General features: G+C 33.9%; 2 protein-coding genes across 2 annotated transcripts; one reads left to right on the plus strand and one right to left on the minus strand.

Moving 5' to 3' along the window:
- Window positions 1-9996: 9996 nt before the first annotated feature.
- Window positions 9997-10912, minus strand: LOC133336053 (uncharacterized; the record flags this gene model as incomplete). The annotated part of the gene is made up of 1 exon (XM_061544347.1): window positions 9997-10912. A coding segment is annotated over exon 1 (916 nt), but the record flags the coding sequence as incomplete, so codon positions are not given.
- Window positions 10913-24197: 13285 nt separating this feature from the next.
- Window positions 24198-24495, plus strand: LOC133336052 (cytochrome c oxidase subunit NDUFA4-like). The gene has a single exon (XM_061544346.1). It carries the CDS (start codon window positions 24241-24243, stop codon window positions 24493-24495), a length of 255 nt encoding a protein of 84 aa, XP_061400330.1. The 5' UTR covers window positions 24198-24240.
- The last annotated feature ends 252 nt before the right edge of the window (window positions 24496-24747 follow it).

The following is a 24747-nucleotide window of genomic DNA, read 5'->3' on the forward strand; positions in this document are numbered from 1 at the left end:
AAACCTAATTAAGCACAACTAAAGGTAATTTTTCTAATTGGAATTTCAGTAAATTGCAGATTTCGTATCAAAACTAAAAATTCAGCTAAGCTGAATTGAAGTTTTTTTAACTAGATGGATCATATTCAGCTAATCTAATTTGAAGAAATCCTATTAGACTCATAATTTAGCTATCCCGATTGGCAGATTTCCTATTAGAAATTCCATATAGCTAAGCTAAATTGTAAATTTCCATTTGAAAATCCAATTCATGTTATCTGTTATCATGTTCAAATTTCCAATTGGAAAACGAATTCGAGTTCGAAACTTAACTAATTATTATTCGAAACTTAACTAATCAAAGCTGCAAGCCGATTTCTAATTAGAAATATAATTCATTAAATTGCTTTCTTATTGGAAACCTTATCCTGCTACGCTAAATTGCAAATTTCCAATTGGGAATCAAATTCAGCTAAACTAAATTGCACATTTCTTGTTAGAAACCAAATTCAGGTGAGAAGAATTCTAGATTTCCTATAAGAAAACTAATTTAACTATGTAGAATTGCAAATATCCAATTAGAAACACGATTCAGGCAGGCAAAATTCTAAATTTCCTATAGCAACTCTAGTTCTGCTGGTGCATGTTTCCTATTGGAAACCCAATTCCGATAAACCAAATTTCTAATCAGAAATCTTTTTCAGGCAGTCTGATTTGTAAATGTCTAATTAGAGAACTAATTAGCAGATTTCTGGTCGGAAGTCATATTCATAATAAAAGAATTCCAATTGGAATTTTTATTCATTATAATTTTTATTCATTTTGTAAATTTCCAATCAGAAAATTAAATCCTCTAGGTCGAACACTTATTCAGCCAGACTGAATTGAAAATTTCCTATTGGAACTCTAATTGAGGAAATCATATTTAGCCTGGTTGAATTGCAGATTTCCTATTGGAACTCTTATTTAGACAGGCTGATTAGAAAATTTCCTATTGCAATTTTCATTCAGCCAGGCAGAATAGACGATTTCCTATTGGAATTCTCATTCAGCCAGGGTGAATTGAAGATTTCCTATTGGAACTCTTTTCAGTCTGGTTGAATTGAAGATTTCCAATTAGAACTCTTATTCACCCAGTCGGAATTGAAGATTTCCTATTGGAACTCCTATAGAAGAATGGAAGATTTTCTATTTGAACTCATATTCAGCTTGGCTGAGTAGAAGATTTCCTATTGGAACTTATATTCAGCCCGCCTAAATTGAAGTTTTCCTATTGGAACTCATATTCAGTCAGGCTGAATTCTAGATTTCCTATTAGAACCGAATTGAAGATTTCCTATTAGAATTGAAGATTTCCTACTGGAACTTAGATTCATCCCGCCTACATTGAAGTTTTCCTATTGGAACTCATATTCAGTCAGGCTGAATTCTAGATTTCCTATTAGAGCCGAATTGAAGATTTCCGATTAGAATTGAAGATTTCCTATTGGAACCCTTTTTCACCCAGTCTGAATTGAAGATTTCCAATTGGAACTCCTATAGAAGAGTAGAAGATTTCCTATTAGAACTCATATTCAGCTTGGCTGAGTAGGAGATTTCCTATTGTAACTTATATTCAGCTTGGCTGAGTAGAAGATTTCCTATTGGAACTTATATTCAGTCAGGCTGAATTCCAGATTTCCAACTTCTACTGGGGATGATTGGGGAGTTCTTATTGGAAACTTAACTCAGATGAGCCAAATTATGGATTTTGCATTTCTTATCAGAATCTTAAATTCTTCCACTGTTAAAAAGAACTGTGCGTATCCTTTTATGGTACTTTGGCCATACAACAACAACTACAACAAGTCCTTCTTTTGTGTCAACAATACGGCTGTTGGATGGTAGGTTGGCAGTTTTTTGTCCTCCAATCCTTGGCACCACATAAAGAAGTTGATTTGGTTTCTTTGCATTCACTACCGCCTCCCCACTCTCCCCTCCATCATCCTTTTAAGGACTTTTATTACGTTAAATATCCTTTTTACCCTAATAGCATCATTTTGCCAATGGTCCAGCAGTGTGTCCTTTTACTGTCTCACCATTCATTGAGTCATCCAACCCCCCTCCACTTTACTTTCAAGGACTTTTGTTATTTGTCATCCATCGTCGTCATAGTCCTCGTATATTTAGTTAAGTCACACAGAGTACTTATCTTTTAGATAAATGTTGTTAATATCATCATCCGAGAGTATTCATTCATTCGTTTAACTTGAGTGGAGCGGAGTCGAGCTGAGGAGTCCCCTGTTTGAGTTGTGGGAATGAGGGTGCTTGTCTGCTGGAGCTCCGGTTATCCTAGAGCTACATTATATATAGAGCTCTTTGATATAACTAAACTATCCCGCTATAATACTGTTAAGGGAATCTCTTCTCCTCCTGGGTGGATGTGTGTGCGTTCGTTTGTTTTTTGTGGTCCTGGGTTTAATAAAGTTTTATAGTTTTTTCTGCTGCTGCCCTGGCTTCGGCTATGGCTTTGCCATTCTCTGTGCATTTATTTTCTATAAATTATGCAGAAAATAAGTTGACTTTACTTCACTTGACCATTGCATTGATATTATGTTGATTTTCTTTTTAATTAATTTCAAATAATAGTGGTTTTCCTTTTGAGGCCGGACAGGGACACAAAAGGATATGGGATACAGGAGGAGGACTATATAAGGCAAAATACATGGTGACATCAAAGCAAAGACATTGGCAGACATGCAGAATAGTCTGATTGAGTGGGGTAAAGAGTTTAGTTTTACAAAGAGAGCCTTAGTGTTAAATGTGAATAACTAGATTAACGAAGAGGTAAGGCAGGGAGAGGGAGAGGAGAGCGAGACTGAGACTGAGACAGAAAATACCTTTGGCCATTTACAAAGTCTTTACAATTCTCTGAAAGAGTCTATTAGTCTCTTTGTTATTTCAAAGAACATGAATGGAGGAATAATATCAATTTAATTTCAATTTAAAACCCCATTAAAAATATTTTCTTATTGGAAATTTTCCTCAAATTCCAACAAATTCAGTAAGAAAAAAGTCATCCTCTGTTACTAACAATATTTTTTTATTCGAAAAGTCATTAACAGGCATTTTTCCAATAGGAAAAATTCTTCATTATCTACAGATTTTTTTCCAATTTGAAAACCAATTTCTTTCTTTTTCTCTTATGGGATAATGTTTTTCTCAGCGACTAGGTAATTTTTTTTCTTATAGGAAAGAGTCATCCTCTGACGATTTTTTTCCCAGAGAAAAAATTCTGAGGATTTGTTCCAATAAGAAAAAGTCTTCCTCAGCAGCTGAGGATTTTTTTTCCTAAATGAAGGTTTTTTTCTAATAAGGAAGCTTTCCCCAATAGGAAAATGTCATCGTCAGCAGCAGCGGAATTTTTTCCTAAATGAAAAAATTCATCATCAAGAGCTGCGATATTTTTTTGATATTTTTCATATAAGAAAAAGTCATTTTCAAATAAAACAAGTCATCCTCTGAAAAAAAATTCTTATAGGAAAAATGTCATTTTTTGTAACCGAGGATTTTTTCCTGTTGGAAAAATGCATCCACAGCAACGCATTCTATATAGGAAAAAGTCATCCTCAGGATTTTTTATTATAAGAAAAAGTCTGAGGAATATTTTTCAATAGGAAAATGTCATCCTCAGTAACGTAGGAATTTATTCCAATTCATTTTTCATTTACATTTGTTTTTTCCAATAGGAAAATGTCATCTTTAGCAGCTTAGACATTTTTCATATAAGAAAAAGGTATCATTAGTCGCTGAGATTTTTTTTTCAATAAGAAAATTTCACCATCGTCTACTGAGGAATTATTTTCCAATAGGAAAATTTTATCCTCAGCAGCTTAGACATTCTCAGTAACAGGGAAGCAGCATGATAATAAGAGGTAAGTTTTCTTATAAGAAAAAGCCATCTTCAGTAAATAGAGTTTCTTTTTTCAAAGGAAAAAGTTTTCCTCAGTAACTGAGGATTTTTTTAATAAGAACATGTCTTCCTCAGTCACTGAGACATTTTTTCTAATAGGAAAATGTCTTCCTCAGTCACCGAGGATTTTTTCTAATGGGAAAAATCTTCCTCAGTCACTGATGAATTTTTCCAATTGGAAAAAGTTATCCTCAGTAACTGAGGTTTCTTTCCTATAGGAAAAAGTCATCTTCACTAACTGAGATTTTTTTCCTATAGGACAAAAACATCCTCACTAAATAAGATTTTTTTCCGATAGGAAAAAGTCATCCTCATCAACTGAGGAATTGTTTTCATATAGGCAAAAATCCTATTGAGACCTGAGCAATTTTTTTAAGGATTGCTTAGGATTTCTTCTTTGTCGGATATATGCCACCCTACCTATTAAAAGTTTGTATTTCATACTTCTTGGAGGGTTGTTTTATTCTCTTCCCCCCATAAAATCTCCCCTTCTAATTAAAACATAATTAGACAAACATCTTGTGTAACATTATTTATCGGCTTCACAAAAGAAGTTTCTCAGTTTCTCATTAAAATTCCAAGAATTTATTGCAAAAATTCGTTTTTTGGCATTTGAACCATAACCTCCTACCATTCATCCTGCCTACCAGCCTCCTGCCTTCGCAAAGTGCAAATAACATGAATTCATTAATTATGACAATTTTTGGTCAGGCGAGAATGTCATCATTTCAAAATTGTTGTTGTCGTTGTTGTTGCTGGTGGGTGTCCCTTTTAATTTCAACTTTAATTAAATGATAATCACTGGACCATAATTATATAGCAACAAATGATGCCGCAACAAAAACAACAACAATACGAATAATATCAAAAACTTTTCTAATGACAAAAACAAAAAACTTTTTGGCTTCTTTCTTTCATTCTTTGTAATTATGCCAATTGGAAAATTTTGTTAGAAATTATTTGCGACAATAATTTAAATAAGGTTTTCAATTTCATTACCCCCGCCTGCCTTCGTAAATAAGGCCTTCCAAATAATCTACCCGAGGTATTGACAGCCATTAAAAGGTAAATCCTCAACTAACACCATTGTCAACCATGAAAATAACCTGAACCATAGCAAGCAATTACAACTGAAACTTCACTGAACACAGCCACTATCCCCCCTCTTCCCGCTCTACCACCCCGATAATGGCAACAAAAACAATGACCAGAACAAAATACATGTGCAAACAATTGAAAATTCAATGCATTAAAGGGTGCCCAAGGCGAAATAATTTACATGTGGTGCCACTTGCAGAATAAACGACCATAGTCCTCCGTATGCCAGCCAGCCAGGGTAGGAAACACGACTACTACTACACTACACAATTCTACCTCTATCTCTCCGACGACAGACGACTCTGTTTGTCTTTTGTCGTAAAGTTTCATTCCGCAATGTAGCCGACTAACAACGGAGCAACCAACCACAATCCAGGGAAATACAAACGATGCGGATCAGGAAACCCAAAGGAAGGGTCGCTTTCGCTCTTTCTCTCAGTGTATCATTTCGAGACAAAAACTACGTAGTGTCATATCACCAAAAAAAAATAAAAAAACGTAACGAAAATTGGAGGAAAATTGTCGAATAATTTGTTACGAGTTAAAAATAAATTAAAGAAACCGGAAGGATGTTTGGTGGAGAACGGACAGTGGGTTCGAAATATCCAGGATATGAAAAAATGCATAATCACTAGAAGAGATTTTCTTTCCTACAGGAAAAAGCCTTCCTCAGATGATGAGGATAATTTCGAATATGAATGTCTTAGTAGCTGAAATGTTTTCCAATAGGAAAAAGTCTGTCGCTGGCGAATTATTTCCAATAGGAAAAAGTATTCCTCAGTAGCTGAGATTTTTCTCCATTAGGAAAATGTCTTTCTTAGTAGCTGAGAATTTGTTCTAATAGGAAAAAGTCTTTCTCAGTAGCAAAGAATTTTTTTAATAGAAAAAAAATCTTCCTCAGTTTTCCAATAGGAAAAAGTCTTCCTCTATAGCTGAGGAATTTTTTCCAATAGGAAAAAGTCTTCCTCAGTAGCTGAGTAGCTCCAATGGGAAAAATCTTTCTCTGGTCCTGATGATTTTTTGCATTAGGAAAGTCTTTCTCTGAGCCTGATTTTTTTTTTTGTCTTTCTCAGTAGGTGAGAATTTTTTCCAATAGGAAAAAGTCTTTCTCATTAGCTGAGCTTTTTTTTCAATAGGAAAATGTCTTAATTAGTAGCTAAGGATTTTTTCCAACGGGAAAAAGTCTTTCTCTGGATTTTATTCCAATAGAAAAATTATTTCTCCGTAGCTAAGAATCTTTTCCAATAGGAAAAAGTCGTTCTCAGTTGCTGAGGATTTTTTTTCCAAAGAACAAAGAACCAATAGGAAAACGTCTTTCTCATTAGCTGAGCAATTTTTTCAATTGGAAAAAGTCTTAATCAGTAGCTAAGGATTTTTTTCCAACGAGAAAAAGTCTTTCTCTGGATTTTTTCCAATAGAAAAATTCTTTCTCTGTAGCTGAGAATCTTTTCCAATAGGAAAAAGTCGTTCTCAGTTGCTGAGGATTTTTTTTTTCCAAAGAACAAAGTCTTCCTCAGACAATGATCTATTTTTTTTTATTTGGAAAAAGGTTTTCCTGAGTAGCTGAGTATTTTCTTCAGTAGGAACAAGTCTTGTACAGTAGCTTATACATTTTTTTTTCAACAGGAAAAAAGTCTTCCTCAGCCACTGAAGATTTTTTCCAATAGGAAAAAGTTTTCATCAGCCACTGAGGTTTTTTCCTATACGAAAAAGTCATCCTCAGTGACTGAGGAATTTTTTTCCAATAGGAATCGTCTTCTTCAGTAGCTGTGAATTGTTTCCAATAGGAAAATTCTTTCTCAGCCTCTGAGGAATTTTTCCTTTAGGAAAAAGTGTTCCTCAGACACTGAACATATTTTTTATATAGGGCAAATTCTTCCTCAGACTCTGAAGAATTTTTTCCTATAGGAAAATATTATAAAAAAAATGATTTTTTTTTTTCGAAATGCTTTCTTATTGGAATGGTCAACCACATGATCTGAGGAGATTTTCCAATACAAAAAAGTTTTAGTCAGTCGCTGAGGATTTTTTTTTCTTATAAGAACAAGATTTCCTCAGATTCTGGGATTTTTTCCTATAGGAAAATGTCGTCCTCAGCCACAGAGGTTTTTTCCCCTATTGGAAAAAATTCTTCCTAGGCCGAGTTGACTTTTTCCTATTGGAAAAAGTCAACTCGGCCACAGAGGATGTTTTTGCTATTGGAAAAAGTCTAACTCGATCACAAAGGAATTTTATTTTCAATGGGAAAAGTCTTCCTCAGTTCCTGAGGATTTTTTCTAAGAGGAATGACTTTTCCTCAATGACTGAGGAATGTTTTCCAATAGGAAAAAGTCTTCTTCAATCACTGAGGAATATTTTCCTATAGGAACAACTTTTTCCTCAGTAAATGTTCCACCATTCTTCACATCCTACCCCAATGTCGTAACACCCAATTGGAAAAGTCTTCCTCAGTTCCTGAGGATTTTTTCTAAGAGGAATGACTTTTCCTCAATGACTGAGGAATGTTTTCCAATAGGAAAAAGTCTTCTTCAATCACTGAAGAATTTTTTCCTATAGGAACAACTTTTTCCTCAGTAAATGTTCCACCATTCTTCACATCCTACCCCAATGTCGTAACACCCACCCACCTACACCATCACCACGACCACCATCCTGATGATGATACTACAATGTTTGCAGGGAATTGTTCATGAAATTTAAATCGAAAAATGTGGAACATAGTGAGCAGCAATTGGTATGCTCGTATGTTTGCCAGACGTTCTTTTGAAGTCTATGCCGGGAACATATTTTTTCCGATTTTTATTTTTTCCTTTTTTGGCAGGATTACACAGCATTCCTCACGAACTGGTGGGACCACGCGTGTATGTGTGAGTGAATTTTATTTTTTGGAAAACCCAATGCATGTTAATGAACCTGATGGCTGGCTGTGGGATGGTTGGTTGGTTATTTGGTTGCATGTAATGGGACAATACTTGGGCAAATAACACGAAAAAAGTGAACGAAGGCAAAAAGGCAAACAAGGGTGATGATGGTGCCATCCATGCTCTCTCACACAGGATGTTAACACTGATGAGTTTGTAATGCTGCTGGATACTGGTGTGTTAGTGAGCATTTGTGTGTGTGTAAAGCAGATTTTGGTTGGCGGTCTTATTAAGATGTAGAAAAAAGTGTACTCGGTACACACTTTAAGGAACATTATACAAATACGATCAAAGGAAATTTTGTTTGCCTTGTCGTTGTTCTCCTCTGTTTTTTTTTTGGCAATTTCTCCCTGATGCCGCTTCTAACTAACGAGCTGGCGAACGAATCAAAAATGTCTCGTTTATTTTGCGACACAAGGAAATTTTGTTGCACTCCCTTCCTCCTTTTTGCTGCGTGATTAAAGGAAATTTGTTTAACGTTACTTTTGTTGTTGGGTTCTGCTGAAATTATGCCAAGGCATGTTTGGGGCAGGAGGAGAATACTTTGAAAATACACAAAAAACTCAAAATTTGATGATGATGTGTCGAAACAGGAAATTAATTGGCATACAAATCATCAACGCCATTACATTTTAGTCACATAATTAGAGCGCGCGATACTCCTTTACAAAGCATGATTTTCAACAACAAATTTCGAGGATATAATTGAAAGGGCAATTTTACCGCCAATTACCCAGTTTGTGTCAAATATCCCCTTCTAAATATACGAATAAATTCCTTAGGTAAAAACAAGTTTTTTCTATAGTAGAAACTACTATATGAAATTTTTCTCCAATAAGAAAATGTTATTTTTCACTGAGACTGATTTGTTTTTCTTAGAAGGCCTTTTCCTATGGGAAAAAGTTCCCCAGTCACAGAGGATGACATTTTCATATAGGAAAATATTTCTCAGTCACTGAGTTAACCTTTTCATATAGGAAAAAAAATTCACAGTCATTGAGGATGATTTTTTCCTATAGGAATTGATATATTGAGAAAGACTTTTTCCTATAGGAATAAAATCTTCTGGAACTGAGAAATACGTTTTCCTACAGGAAAAAATTCCTCGGTGACTGAGAAAGACTTTTTCCTATAAGAAAAAAATGAGAATGAATTTTTCCTATTGGAAAAAATTCCTCAGTAACTGAGGATGACTTTTTGTTATAGGGAAAACTTCCTCAGTGACTGAGGATGATTTTTTCTTATAGGAAAAAATTCCGCAGACACTGAGAATGACTTTTTTCTATAGGAATAATTCCTCAGTCACTGGAGATGACTTTTTCCTATAGGGAAAAGTTTCTCAGACGCTGAGGATAACTTTTTCTTATAGGAAAAAAATTCTCAGGCATTGAGGACGACTTTTTCCTATAGGAAAAATTCAACTTAAGTTACTGAGGATTTTTTTCCTATAGCTGAAAAGTCCAAGTCACAAAGGATGACTTTTTCCTATAAAAAATCCTCAGTCGCTTTGGATGATTTTCCTATAGGAAAAAAGTTCTATAGTCACTGAGGATGACTTTTTCCTATAGGAAAAAAGTCCACAGACGCTGAGCATGGAATTTTCCTATAAGAAAAAAATCCTCGGTAACTGAGGATGACTTTTTCCTATAGTAAAAAAATCCTCAGCAAGTGAGCAGGACTTTTTCCTATAGGAAAAAATCCCTCAGTCCCTTTGGATGATTTTTTTCTCAAAAGGAAAAAAGTTCTCAGCCTCTGAGGATTACTTTTTCGAAAATCTTTTCGTGGTAACTGAGTTGTTGTTTAGTTTATTGGGAACATTTTGTTTTAAATTTTATGAAAAGTGAAACATGTTAAGCAACAGATGTTGAAATATAATAACCATGTCTGGGAGTAGATTGAAGGCAGTCAGAAAATCACATTGAAACCGAAAACTATTATGGTCTAAGATACGAAATTCTACTTCATTCCCTTTACTCCTCGAGAGTTTGGCGATATAAAGAGACTCTGTCTACATAGAGTGTGACGATATTTTTTGTTGGTACTCACCATTTTTTAATTGCAAGCTAACGCCAACACAGCTCGTTAACACCAAATATAAAACGAAGATAATGAAACGTGTCGATGTAAACTGAAATTTGTTGTTATTGCTGCTGGTGCTGCGACAACTGATGCTGCTGCTTCGGCTTCGACTGTTGCTTTGGCTTGTGGCCGTGCCACCTCTACACCATTCTCCGAGTTTGAGAATATTGCTAAAGCTTGTGGAACTGCAAATAGCTAACGATGATGACAATGGTGTCGATGAGGACGTCGACGACACACAGCCAGAAGAGGAATTGTTGATATAGGTGTCGATGATACTGGTATTGTTGTTTTTGTAGCAGGCATTAGTTGAATCACATGTACAACTTAAATTTGCTCTTGTTCGGGAAGACAAGAATGCCAATGTTGAGGGTGTTGATGGCGACAATGATGACTGGGTCCTTGAGTATATTGATGTAGGTGTTGTTAACGTCGTCGTTGTCGCTGTTGACGATGGTGTGAATAATGACGATGATGGCAAAGATGAAGCTGCTTTTGTTATGGTTGGCACTATTGTTTGGCTTTGTGGCAAACACTCTTTATTGTTATTTATTGTTGTTGCTGTTGTCCTTGTTTCCTTCACTGCTATTTTTCGTTGACTTTTTAAACTCAATTCATCTGCTATTGCCGTCGTTGTTGATTTTGTCACATTTTGAGATTTTATTACATTTCTTTTGCCATAACAACAACAACTACAACTTCTCGGGCCATTATAACTTTTGTTAAATTTAAATAATAGCTCTTCGGTGGCGGATCCACCAACTTCATCGTGATGACAAAGTCTAAGTTTCAAATTGGGAATCAGGCTGTTGCTGGTACTTTTGTCGTAGCTGATTCTGCTGTTGCTGCTTTTGTCATTAAATGACTTATAATCGTAAGCCATGTCTTACAAATTCTTTGCCGGCATTAAAGCCAATTTTTTTGCCTTGGCGTCTTTCTAGTTTTTCCTGGTCTCTCCTGGCTCCTTCCTCTCTCCTTCTCTTTCTCCTTTTGCAGAGCCAACAACAGATAAAGTTTTATCTGTCGCCTTCTACACCTCCTCCTCGTCGTCCTTCTTCTGCTTTTTGTTAAGGGTTTTCTGCTTGAATTAATTATTGTTCACAGACATTTTGCCAAATTGCTTTATAACGTTGGTTCGTTGGTGCGTTCAGCAGTTCGTTTGGTCGTTTTATGGCCCGTAACACCCCGTAATTGCTGTAAAATTGAAATGTAAATGAATTTTTATGAATAAATTGTTGAAAATTTTTGTTGTTTGCAATGATATCTTGTTGTTGCTTGGTTGGGTTGCTGGGTGAAAAATTATGAATGTCATTATGTCATTACTAAAAAGTAACACCTTTTGTCAGGGGATAATCATTAACAAATAATAACAACAGGACAAAGTTGTTGGCAGGACAAAAAAAAACAAACAGAGAAACTGAGAAGAAAAACTTTTTTGTAATGTTATTTATTTTTCAGGATAAACACAACACAATCGGATTGTATCTGTGAGCTTGTAATTTTAGGGTCGTTTTGTTGTCAATGCCAAAACTAAACAACAAATTAAGTAGATAATGGTATACGAAAAAAATAAATAATGATTATCCAAGCTACTGAGGATATATTTTTGTTCGTGAGAATTTTTTGAGTGACTGGGAATTATTTCCTATAGGAAGAAAGGTCATATTTAGACACTAAGGATTTTGTTTTTATTAAAAAAAATCATACTCAGACACAGAGAATTTTTCCTATAAGAAAAGCCTGCCTCAGGTATTTAGAAATGGGTTTCTTATAGAAAAAGTAGTCCTTAGGCACTGAGAAAAAGTGGCACCTATAAGAAAAAGTGGTCCTTCGACATGAAGAATTTTTTCCAATAAGAAAAAAAATCGTAAGTTCCTGAGTAGGGGAGAGGGGGGCACCTTTGAACACTTTTTGCTTTCAAGCCTTATAAATTTTTTTATTTTATCATTTTTGGTTTCTTATAAATTTTAACTAATAGGTACATATGTAACCTTTAAAATGAATATACATATGACATACTATAAGCTTGATAAATATATTTTATTACTGTTTTAAAGGACGAACTCAAAGTGTTCAAAACTGCCCCCCCAGGGGGGCACCTTTGAACAGGGGTTGGCATTTTTGAACGACATTGTTTTTTACAGTGTTTATGTTCAAATATGTATGTATTTTATTCATACATATCAGAAAAGCATTAATTCATTAAAAAATATATTAAAAATTTTCAAAATTTAAAAAATTTAGATCAAAAATTATTAAAACATAAAATGTCTTAAAAATACAAATTAGTATGGTGAAAAATACAGTTAATTTCGTAATCTTATTAGCCCATTTGAAATTTTGAGAAATCGAAGCCAAAAGTTAAAATCTCCTTTTTTTACTCGAGTTTAATGGGCATGTTCAAAGGTGCCCCACCCATGGCATTTTACGGAACTTTAAAATAACTTTTTTTGTAATAAATATATATGAAAGAAATTACATTAGTTATGTTTGAAATGATTGTTGGAATGCAAAAAATTTGTTTGACGAAAGAAAACTATCACAGAATTCTTCCTGCGCCCTTACAACCAAATGAATAAAAGTTTACAATGACACTGAGAAAACATGGTCACCCATGCACAATTTTTCGACAACTGAAAAAGCAAGCCAAAGTGGTTTACGCATATAGAGAACAAGATTGCCATATACAAAAATGTGGTTGCGGGTCGGAAAAATATTAAACCAAGATTTTATGAGCGCTGTTCAAAGGTGCCCCACGTTCAAAGGTGCCCCCCTCTCCCCTATATTTTGTCTCTTATATGAAAATATTGGGACCTTTTTTCTTATCTATTCCTTCTTCAGACAAAAATTTTTCTAATAAGAAAAAGTCATCCTCAGAGGCCGAGAAATTTATGCCAATAAGAAAAAGATCATCCGCAGACCCTGAGAATTTTTCCTATAAGTCTTCCTCTTATATGAAATGTAGTCCTCAGGCACTGAGAAATTTGTTCCTATAATAAAAAGTAGTCCTCCGGCATGGTCATTTTCAACTGCTCAGGTATTCTTCCTATAGAAAATTCATGTATGACTGAGGGATTTTCCCAACAGGATAGTCATCATAAGTCTTCCTCAGCTCTTGACAAATTGTTTCTTATAGGAAAAACTAGTACTGAGGATATTTTCCTATTGGAAAAAGTCATCTTTAGCTACTGAGAATTTTTTTCCTATTGGAAAAAGTCATCCTCAGCTGCTTAGGATTTTTTTCTTATAGAAACAAGTCTTTTTCAGACACTGAGGATTCTTTTCTATAAGAAAAAGTCTTCCAATAGGAAAAATTCATCGTCAGCTACTGAGGAATTTGTTCATTTTTAGCTGCTGAGGAATTTTTCCTATAAGAAATACTCGTTTTTAGATACTAAGGATTTTTTTCCTATAGGAAAATCAACATCAGACCCTGAAAATTATTTTTCCTATAAGTAAAATCGTCCTCAGCTATTGAGAAATTGTATCTTATAGGAAATGTAGTACTAAGGTTTTTTTTCCAATTGGAAAAAGTCATTATCAGCTTTTGAGGATTTGTTTCTTATAGAAACTAGTCTTCATCAGCCACTGAGGATTTTTTCCTATAAGAAATGTCTTCCACAAACAACTGATGGATTTTATTCCAATAGGAAAAAGTCATTATAAGCTACTGAGGAATTTGTTCCAATGGGAGGAAGTCTTATGCAATAACGAAGTATTTTTTCCGATAGGAAAGAGTCCTCCTCAGCTACTAAATTTTTTTAACTGCATCATCACCTATTGATGATTTTTTTCCTATAGGAAAAATTCATTATTTGTAGTTGAGAATTTTTTCTAATGGGAATCATCCTCAGTGACTGAAGAAATTTTTTTAAAGGAAAAAACTACTCCGAATTTTTTCTTAGAGGAAAAGGTTTTTCAAAAAGTTTCCTCAGACATTGAGTATTTTTTCGTATATAAGGAAGTCTTTTATTGTAATAAGTATTTTTTCTAATAAGAAGAGATCTTCCACATTGACTAAGATATTTTTTATATTGAAACAATTCTTAATTTTCAAATAAGGAATTATTTCCAAATATAATTTAATTTTTAATTGAGGATTTTTTATGGACATGTTTGTTCGAATCAATTTTCCAATATGAAAAAGTCTTCCACAATGGCTCAGATTTTTTTTTTTTTTAATACAGGAAAAAATTTTCTCTGTTAGCGAGAAGATTTTATAAAGGATGAACATTTTCTTACAGTGTCTAAACAATTGTTTTCAATTGGAAAAACCCTTCTTTTGGAACTGAAGAATTTTTTCCAATAAGAAAATTTGCCCAAAGGGGATATTTTCCAATAGGAAAAAGAGTCAGCAATGACAGATTTTTTATGTAGGAAAAAAATCGTCCACTATCACCAGAGTTTTTTTCTAATTGGAAAAAAATGATCCACAATGACCCAGAGTTGTTTTTCTGTTACAGAGGATTTTTAATATAGGAATATATATTTTTTCCTATTATCCAAAGAAAAAATTCAAAATTCCAATTTGAAACAATCCATCAAATCACTGCAAAATTTGTATCCGCCCTATGTTCGACTTCCTCATCATCATTATGACTTCCACACAATTTCGCTCATCAATTGTTTTATGGATTTATTACAAATTCTATTATCGATTTTATTATTATACTGCAATTTGCTGACTGCTAGATAGGTAGTTAGTTGGTAGTCATCGAACATTCTAAATAATAGTTCAAATAGCAGTAGCAAAACAGAAAATTAAATTCTTATACTCGAAAAAAACCTACACAACAGTATCAAACTTTAGTATAAATATTGGCCCAATGAGGCAATCGGCAATACTTCAAAGGAAACCAATTCTCGTATTGTGTGTGTGGCTACAATATATATTTATATATAAAGAGCTAATATTTATTATTATGTGAACTTTTTTATACTCTACACTACACACTAGGCCATGGCATGGCATTCCACCGGTGTATTTGTGATAAGCATATTTAATAATTGATAAAGAGAACCAAGAGTAGCCGAACAACCGAGCAACCTACAATCCAACCAATTCCGAACCAATTGTTGCAACAACATTTTATAAATAAAAATACCAAAAACGAATTAATATTGAAATTTAAAATTAATTAAGGGGTTTGGCAAATTTAAATGAGATCACAAAGTATTTGTTGGATTTCATAAAGACTAGTTAAAAGCATTTGCACAGAGGAAACACTCAATGCTAAATTATTATCCACGGAAAATGTGGCAACATAGGAAGATATCCCTATTATATGAGAAAGACTTTTTCTTATAGGAAAAAATACCCCCAGTCACTAAGGAATAATTTTTCCTATATGAAAATTCCTCAGTACTTGAGACAATTTTCTATCGGAAAAAATATTTTGCAACTGAGGATGTTTTTTTTCTTATTGGAAAAAATGCTCAGAGTCTGATGAAAACTTTTTCCTATACGAAAAAAATCCTCTGCTGACCCTTTCTTATTGGAAACAATTCTTAGTAACTGAAGGATCTTAAAATTTTCAGTAGCTAAGAATGATTTTTTCCTATAGGAACAAATTCCTCAGTGACAAAAGAAGACGCTTTCCGGCAAGAAAAATTCTAAGTAGCTGAAGAGGACTTCGTTATTAGCTGGCTCTTTCTTATTGGAAACAATTCTTAGTAACTGAAGGATCTTAAAATTTTCAGTAGGTAAGTATGATTTTTTTCCTATAGGAAATAAATTCCTCAGTGACTAAAGAAGACGCTTTCCGGCAAGAAAAATTCTAAGTAGCTGAAGAGGATTTTTTTCTTTTCCTATAGGAAAAAATTATCGTTGTCTGAGGTTAATCATAACCTTTTATGATGACTTTATCCTATAAGAAATCAACCCTTAGTGGCTGAGCAAGATTTTTCCTAAAGGAAAAAAAGCTCTTTTTCTGATAGGAAAAAAATTCTGTGTCAGAGGAAGTATTTTTCTTATTGGATAGAACTACTCAAAAGCAGCTGAGTGTGAAATTTTCATATAGGAAATAATCTCAGCTGTCATTCTTATTTTTCCCATTGGAAAAATTATTTTCTTATACAAAAAAATTCCTCAATCATCGAGAATGACTTTTTCTTATAGGAAAAAATTCTTCAGTTACTGAGGAATACTATTTCCTTCTCAGTGAATGAGGAAGCCTTTTTTCCGATCGGAAAATTTTACTCAGCTACTGAAGTAGACTTTTCTTACTGAAGAAGACTTTTTCCTATTGAAAAAATCGTTTTTCATATTGGAAAAAATTCTCAGTAGCTAATAATTATCTTTTTCCTATAGGAAACAATTCTCAGTGAATGAGGAAACTTTTTTTCGGATCGGAAAAAAATTTACTCAGCTACTGAAGTAGACTTTTTCTTATTGGAAAACAGTTCGCAGTGACAGAAGTTCCGCAACTACTGAAGAAGACTTTTTCCTATTGAAAAAATCCTTATTTTCATATTGGAAAAAATTCTCAGTAGCTAATAATTATCTTTTCTGATGGGAAAAAGATACTGTGTCAGAGGAAGTGTATTTTCCCATTGGAAAAAATTACTTAAAAACAGAAGAAGACTTTATCCTATAAGAAATAATGCTTGACAGCAGCTGAGTATGAAATTTTCATATAGGAAAAAAAACTCAGCTGTCATCCTCAGTAGTTGAGCATGACTTTTTTCTATTGGAAAAATTATTTTCTTATAACAAAAAACAAAAAAAATCATTCAATTAGTATGACTTTTTCTTATCGGAAAAAAAAAAATCTTGAGTTATCGTGGAAAACTTTTTCCAATAGGAAACAATTCTCAGTGAATGAGAAAGACTTTTTCCGAACGGAAAAATTTACTCAAATACTAAAGTAGACTTTTTCTTATAGGACAAAAATCCGAAGTGAAAGAAAATGACTTTTTCCTATTAGAAAAACATTCCGCAACTACTGAAGAAGACTTTTTCCCATTGGAAAAATCGTTTTTCCTATTGGAAAAAATTATCTATCAATGAGTATGACTTTTTCTTATCGAATGAAATTCTTGAGTTACTGAGGAAAACTTTTTCCTATAGGAAACAATTCTCAGTGAATGAGGAAGACTTTTTACGATCGGAAAAACTTACTCAGCCACTAAAGTCGACTTTTTCTTATTGGCTAAAAATCTGCAATCCCTAAGCTGCAATTCCTATTGGAAAAATTATTTTCTATAGCAAAAAATTCCTCAATTAATGAGTATGACTTTTTCTTATCGGAAAAAAATCTTCAGTTACTGAGGAATACTTTTTCCTATAGGAAAAAAATCTCTCTGTAAATGAGAGACTTTTTTCCGATCGGAAAAATTTACTAGGACTTTTAAAATGTTAAGAAATTGTACGATAACGGTTTATGCGGAATATGTCAAAATATGGATCCATATTGAAAATTGTCTGCAAAGAATTTTTTCATCCTTCAAAAAAACCGAAATGGCAAATCACATCCAATTCGTTTGGAAAATACGTTTCAAATCTCCAGCATGCAGAAAATGGAACTGGAAATTGTCTGGGAAAACACTCTTCAACCTGCAACCTTTATCTCAAGATGTTCGAATTTTACCAGTATCTCATTTATCACGAGAAGTCATAGAAAAGAATTTTCGACTACAATCAACCTGCTTAATCGAAAGTCCATTAATATATCCTCTATCTGCGTCAAGCCAAGTACATCTCAATTTCCACCACAAATGTTTTCAAAACGAAGTCAGCCTGCTTAGTTGCACGATCTCTAATATACACTCTGTCTTATGTTTCAGGCTATAGAAAATTCCCTATGGCCCATTAAATCTCAATTTCCACCTAAAAAATATTCAGAAGTTCAAATTTCATCCGCTCCAAAATTTAAAAAAATATTAATTTTATTTCAAATGTTTTTTTAATTTTCATTACATTAACTCGTATTGTTCCATAGCCGTTTAAGAAGTAAATTCTCCATGTAGCCTAGTCAACATCTTCTTTGCGACATACGCACACAACCCCACACTTAATTACACTTCCTGTCTAATAAGAAGGCCTTCTTCTAAGCATTTTAATTTTCATAGAAAATTTTCGCATTTTCTCCAAAGAAAAAAAAACCTCACATCCACACTACCTACCCGCCCGAAGTACTGACTGTGTGTCTTAACAAATTGTTGACCTTACACATGAAGTCATAATAATGAGCAAATACACTCGGTGTTCACAGCATTCCAACCCACCAACCATCTTTCATTCGTTCATTCCGTCGTTTGCCAATGTGGCCCGGGTAGTGGCTAAGTGGCACAAAACTGTCTGGAATAATATATTTCATCATCGTCATCATCATATCTATTACAACAACACCCTCACACAAACAGCGAATATTCCATTTCATTGTCTTTTCATATGGAAAAACTAGACCTCATTTATGTGTTGTGGCCACAAAGTGCGGGCGGGGGCGAAATGAAAAAAATTGTCTGGCATCTAGATGAAAGCATTCCACAGATGACACAATTCTTTCAGTTTTATTTTTGTGGGTCCTTTAGTAACACAGCAACACCACCATCCAATGATGAACACCTCTTCCCCTTGCTGCCGGTCTGTCTGTCTGCCGCTTCTTTGTTGCCACTTTTTGTAACAAACTCAAAGCAAGCATATTGGAGTAAGTGCGTCTGGTGATGCTGCCACTTGTACAATCATCATCATAATAATAATAATAGTATGACAAGCAACAACGACGTAACATTCATTCCATGTGACCCAAATTTACTGTCTGGCTGAGTTAGTAAAGCATGGCCAGACACATACATGCATAAATATCGCACCCACAACCCATAGCAAAACAAAAAAGGAACGGGCTAGTGGTACCCACAAACATAAAGTACCCAGCCAGCCATCCCTTATGCACTTACTCCATTCCCAGCCGCCCACCCGCCGCAGTAGTGGCTGACTGGCTTTGTGCATTCCGAGGTACTTTTTTTGCATTTCATTTCAAATAAAAACCCGCCGCAGACATCCGCAGACGGGTCTACTTTGCAGAGAAATCACACACAGAAGAAGAAGAAGCAGCAGAAAAAAATTATACACTACTAAATCCTCTTTGGACCTGTTAAACACGACCCACCAACCAACATTGGTGTCGGGCGGAAAAAATCGATGCCAAAGGATGAGAAGGCGGCACAACATTAACGTAATAGTCATCGTGGTAGTTATGGGGCCCAGAGAGTTACGGAACAGCTGACTGAGTGACTGGCTGACTGGCAGGTTGGATGGATGGCTGTTTAGACTATTTAGTGGATGATTATTTTCTGAGGGGGTTGCTTGGGATAGATGAATGACTGGCTGGCTGGTCGGCTGATTGGCTGATTGTTTGTTTGCTAGGTTGGGAGGAGGAGGAGGAAAAGTCCGCCAGCCAACCTGTGACTGTGACATGAACTCTGAAGAAGAATATTACAACAGTAATAACAACAACCAGGCAGAACCAGGCAGTCAGCCAGCCACCTAGGACGTCTCATGGCTAAGAAAAATCAGGACAAATTGAAACCCCCAATAATAAGCATTAAAGCTGCAGGGCAGCATAAAAGGGGGAATACAAGGGGAGAACCCAAATAACAATACTCGGGGATTCCATTTAAATTCATGATAACCCCATAAGAACAAATCTTATTCCCATTTTAATGCCAACAACAACAACAAAAGTCCCTAAGCGGATTTGGGAGCAACATTTTCACGACAAGTGATTTCCCAGAATACAAAAACAGCAAAAAACAAAAATTTCTTACAAAATAAAAAAAAACAACAAAAAAGGAAAATATCAATAACACACAAGAATGGAAAGAAAAGAAAAACAAGACCGACGAAAATACCAACTAAAAGGCACAGACAAAATAAAAACAAATGTCAAGATAAAAATAAACAAAAAGTAATGCAACAACAAACGACTGAGAATGCATGGCAGCCAGACAGAGATAGACAAAATCAAAACAAAACACAGAGAGCAGACACCAGACAAAAACACATTGCCCCAACTATACAATAAGAAAAACAAAAAAAAACAAAAACAATACCTTTTTTCTAATAAATATTCATTAAATTTCACGCGCACACACTCACACAAAATTTAACTCCTTTAAATTTATTTAATTTTTATTAAAAACACACAATTTTTTTATTATTTTTCACAATTAAAAAATCAACAATTCATGCACAGGCACAACAAGAAATCTCTTAACACTCGTCGTTGTTGTTGTTCACGTTCACGCTCTCTCTTTCTAGTCTTCTCATTTGAAATGTGACTGACTTTTGTTGATTTTGTTTTGTCCAGACATTCTTGGTTATTTGTCTTCTTCAATGGCTGAATATTATAATGGCTGTTGCGGCATTTCTGTTTTGTTAGTTTGCACTTTACTTAATTGCTTTAATAATTTTTAAATTTATTTATACTTTAAATTGCTTTTAATTTACTTCATATGTATTTGAGCAAATTCCGTATTGCTTTATTTTGTTTTGAACAAAACACTCTCTTCAACACAAAACAAACCGCGTTTTGATTTTATAGCTCATTCTCTTTTAGAAGAACTTCACACACAAAATTAAGTTTGACAATTTTGTTTACTCTGTGTTATCCACCGTATTGTTATTTAATTAATCACGTTTAAGGTATTATTTATTTCTCGCTTTATACGTAAATAAATCTATGGAAAAAAACACAAGCATTCGATCGATTCCTAAAGCAAAGTATTTCTGTTCGCGCAACCGTCCGTCACAGAATTTCCAACCGTTCGAAATCGTGTGTTGTCTATTTACGAATGAGCCACTCACTCTCTGTGTGTGAGAAATGCTTCTTGTTGTTATTCAATGACATTCACGGGGGGAGTGATAGCCCCAAGAATGATTAAACGGGGAAATCGATAATAAAGCATTATCGATATGATAAGTAGGAATGAATTGTTAACATTTTTGAGTGATTTTGTGGCCAAAGAAGTGGAGATATTTGAACGTTATATCCTTCGTAAATGTATAAATCAACATTACGAAAACCCGACAAAGAAGTTTTCAAACACTCACATTTATGGTAAAGCTGGAGTCCAACCTTTCTGCCAACACGCATTCTATCTCTTAAAGAAGTTTGTAGATGGGCTAGAGTCACACGAAAATCCTATTATCAACTCTATATATGAAACGGAAAAACACGTATCTTGGTCAAATTCAACATATTTATCTGCCATTGGCATTATCAACGAAAGCCTCGACATTGATCCAATTGTAATGTACCTGATTTTTATAAGCCAACACAAAGAACACAAAGAGCCCACAGAGGCTAAACATTATAAACATATATATTTATATTTATAAAATTATATTTATAAATTCAATTTTTGAGTTATGCTCTTTCGTTTTAATTTATGTGTTTTGTTTTGACATATATTTTCTAAACACCATCTGTGATATTTACACATACATACTTTTTTTTACCATATGTTCATCTAACATACTCGCTGTTTGATAAAGATATTAACAGTCTCTTGTTATCTCTTTTTAATTGTTATGTATTTTTAAGTAATTTATTATCTACAGACACACACGCTCTGTTAAAAAATGTTAAGGCCGTGAGCAAGCCTTGCTCTTCATTCATTTTGCACGTACGCATTTCCGTATATTCATTTTAAGCATGTAGCATCAATGCATTTAATTATTGGATTAGAATAAGACAAATATAGTTCTAAATTATCATGTCATCATTTTACTTTACATTAACCATGTTATCGAAATAAGAAGAAGACTCAATAAAAAAATTTACTTACTTACTTTACTTTTGAGTGATTTGAAGGGTTTGGAGTGCAGAAATTGGTATTATTTGAAAATAAATGAGTTTTAACGTCATCCAGAGTATTATTTTAAAGTTAACCTAAAAAAAAAACAAAGAAAAAAATTAATACAATAATAAATGTATGCAAAATAAAGACAGAATATCGTCACAACAGCTGGAAAATTCTTTAAATTTTATAGAGTAAATAAAATGACACAAATGGTTTGTTCCCGAAATGTAAGAATTTTCCAATTTTTACTACGATAACTAATGTTCATTTATGATATAAAAAGCCGTAAAAACAAATCAAAAATTAAAAAAAAAGTAGATTTTTAAATAGTACATTACATTACGCCCCGCAGTAAGGCGGTATAAAAACCTGAATGAAGAGCTATATAAAAATGATATTCCTAGTAACGAAGTAATTTAAATCAGAACTTTATAACATTAATATTAAGCCCTGTATTCATCAAAAACAACTTCAGGTCAAGGTCGACATAAAGCGAATCCAGCAGAAGATCATGTAGATCTTGCAGGTACAATGAAAGCAATTTTCTCTCTCCTACATTGATCCAAATACTGATCAGTGATCAATATAAGTCCCTTGCTTTACAAAATATCCGATCACAACCGATTCATTTCATTTGGTATATTACCGGACATTAAAAATAAAGGTCGGAATATATCTTAAATCATGGACCTACACTGTTTATTATCTGCCAATACGATATTTTATTACTTTCACATACCGAAAACGGACGTTTATTTGGGCGCCTTTCAAAACTATATTAAACATTTGCGCCAACAAGTCTAGATCGAAAAATACCCTAAATTGCGGTGGTACAATTATAAGGGGACTATGACAAATGATATACTTAAAATGTTTTGTCGATAATTTTTTTGCCCAGTGGATTTATTGCAGCATCTTTGGATGGAAATTGCGATTAGGATCATAAAAAAGGCTATTATCTGGAGGGACCTTATATATAGCGACTACGCCAAAATATGAATTAGCGATCAGTTTACTCATACGAAAACTCGGAACAACAAATTAAAACGATGGAAAATGTGGCTAAATCCTCCATGAACCGAAAATTGGACGGTACCCCTGTACGGGGGCTATGTCAAAATTTGTATTAAAAATGTTCTGTAAGGAAATTTTTAACCTCCAAGAACCCAGAATTTCAAACGCTTCAAAATACCGTCTCCAATAAAGCGTAGACTCGTTGAAGTACCAATCAATAGGCAAACATACGGACATGATTAAATTGACACGATTTCTAAGTGTGGGAATCGGAATTAGAAAGTGGAAGACTTTTACCCCTATAGGAAAAAGTTCCTCAGTCGGAGAGGAAGAATTTTTTTCAAATAGAATAGGCTGAAATCATTTAGTCTTATCATTCGATATTTTTGGATATTCCCGTGCTGTAAGAATCTACAAATTTATAATTTCCTTTATGATATCGAAAAAAATTACAAATATTAGTACTGCAAGGGAACAGACCACATAATTGGTCTAAAGGAAAAATTTGGTATGTTCCCGTACTACAAGAATATACTATTTTTTACTCCGATAACACTTTTTTCCTTTATGATATCGAAGAAAATAGTAAAATTGAGTAGATTCTTGCAGTACGGGAACAGACCAATTGTTATCGTTGTAAAAAGTTTTACAATTGGTCTGTTCCCGTACTGCAAGAATCTACAAGTTTTTACTATTTTTTCGATATCATAAAGTAACAAATGGTCTGTTCCCGTAATGCAAGAATCTATTACTTTTTACCACGATAACGAATTTTTCTTTGTGATATCGAAGAAAATAGTAAAATCGATTAGATTCTTGATGTACGGGAACATACCAAAAATGTTATTGTAGTAAAAAATAGTAGATTCTTGCAGTACGGGAACAGACCAATTATTGCAGACAGAAAATTTTATTTGGTTGACTTTTTATTAATTTATACATTTTATTAATATTAAAAATTTTATTTTTTACTATTATTTAATATTAATTAGTTACAAAATAGATAGTAATCGTAATACGGCATTTACATTAGAACTTTTTACCGGGTTAACCTACTTTATGAGGATTTATTTGGCATATATTCAAAGGAATTGAAAATTTAAACCCACTGGGTTAACCAAATCCGGTTAAATGTAAACGACCTTTAATAGTAGTTTAAACGCTTTCTCCAGCCACTTTTGATTGTGTTTGTTACACGCCGCCGTCCACAACAATTCTCTGCCTGGAAAAACAAAACCATTATCGATAGTCGCTATCGATTAACCCCACACAACATGCCAATCAGAGAAAAATACAACCCTGCTCTGTCATTTTTGCTCATCTCCAATTTTTCCATAATTTTTAGTATTATTCTCGAGTCAACCAAGTCTGCTGTCGTCACAGAGCATAATCATGCAAGGTCTCAGTTTGAAATCGATCAAGAAAAATCCAGCCCTTATCCCACTTTATGTGTGTGTCGGTGCTGGTGCCTTGGCTTCTGCCTTGTACACTCTCCGTTTGGCCACCAGAAATCCCGATGTTACATGGAATCGTTCGGCCAATCCTGAACCATGGGAAGAATACAAAGAAAAGCAATACAAATTCTATTCGCCCATCAGAGATTACAGCAAAGTTAAGTCTCCAGCTCCCAACTATGATGAGGAATAGATTAAATGTTGGTTTATTTAATTAAATGTTTAAACAAAACAAATGTTTGTGATTAATGAAGAGTAATAAACGAATGTAAATTAATATTTACTAACGAAAAATCTATATATGGTGTGTGTTTCATGTGAGTGTATTGGTAAGCTGTCACACGTCTCTGGCGAGCAGCTCATAAATGTTTATATAATCTTTCGATGATTCCAGATACGTAATTGGAAAAAATGGAAAAAAGATTGCAAATTTTTAGAAAATAAT

Source organism: Musca vetustissima, unplaced genomic scaffold (genome assembly GCF_032173495.1).
Source record: "Musca vetustissima isolate MV318-11 ecotype Yass unplaced genomic scaffold, APGP_CSIRO_Mvet_v1 utg1449, whole genome shotgun sequence".
In the NCBI taxonomy this organism is placed as follows: domain Eukaryota; kingdom Metazoa; phylum Arthropoda; class Insecta; order Diptera; family Muscidae; genus Musca; species Musca vetustissima.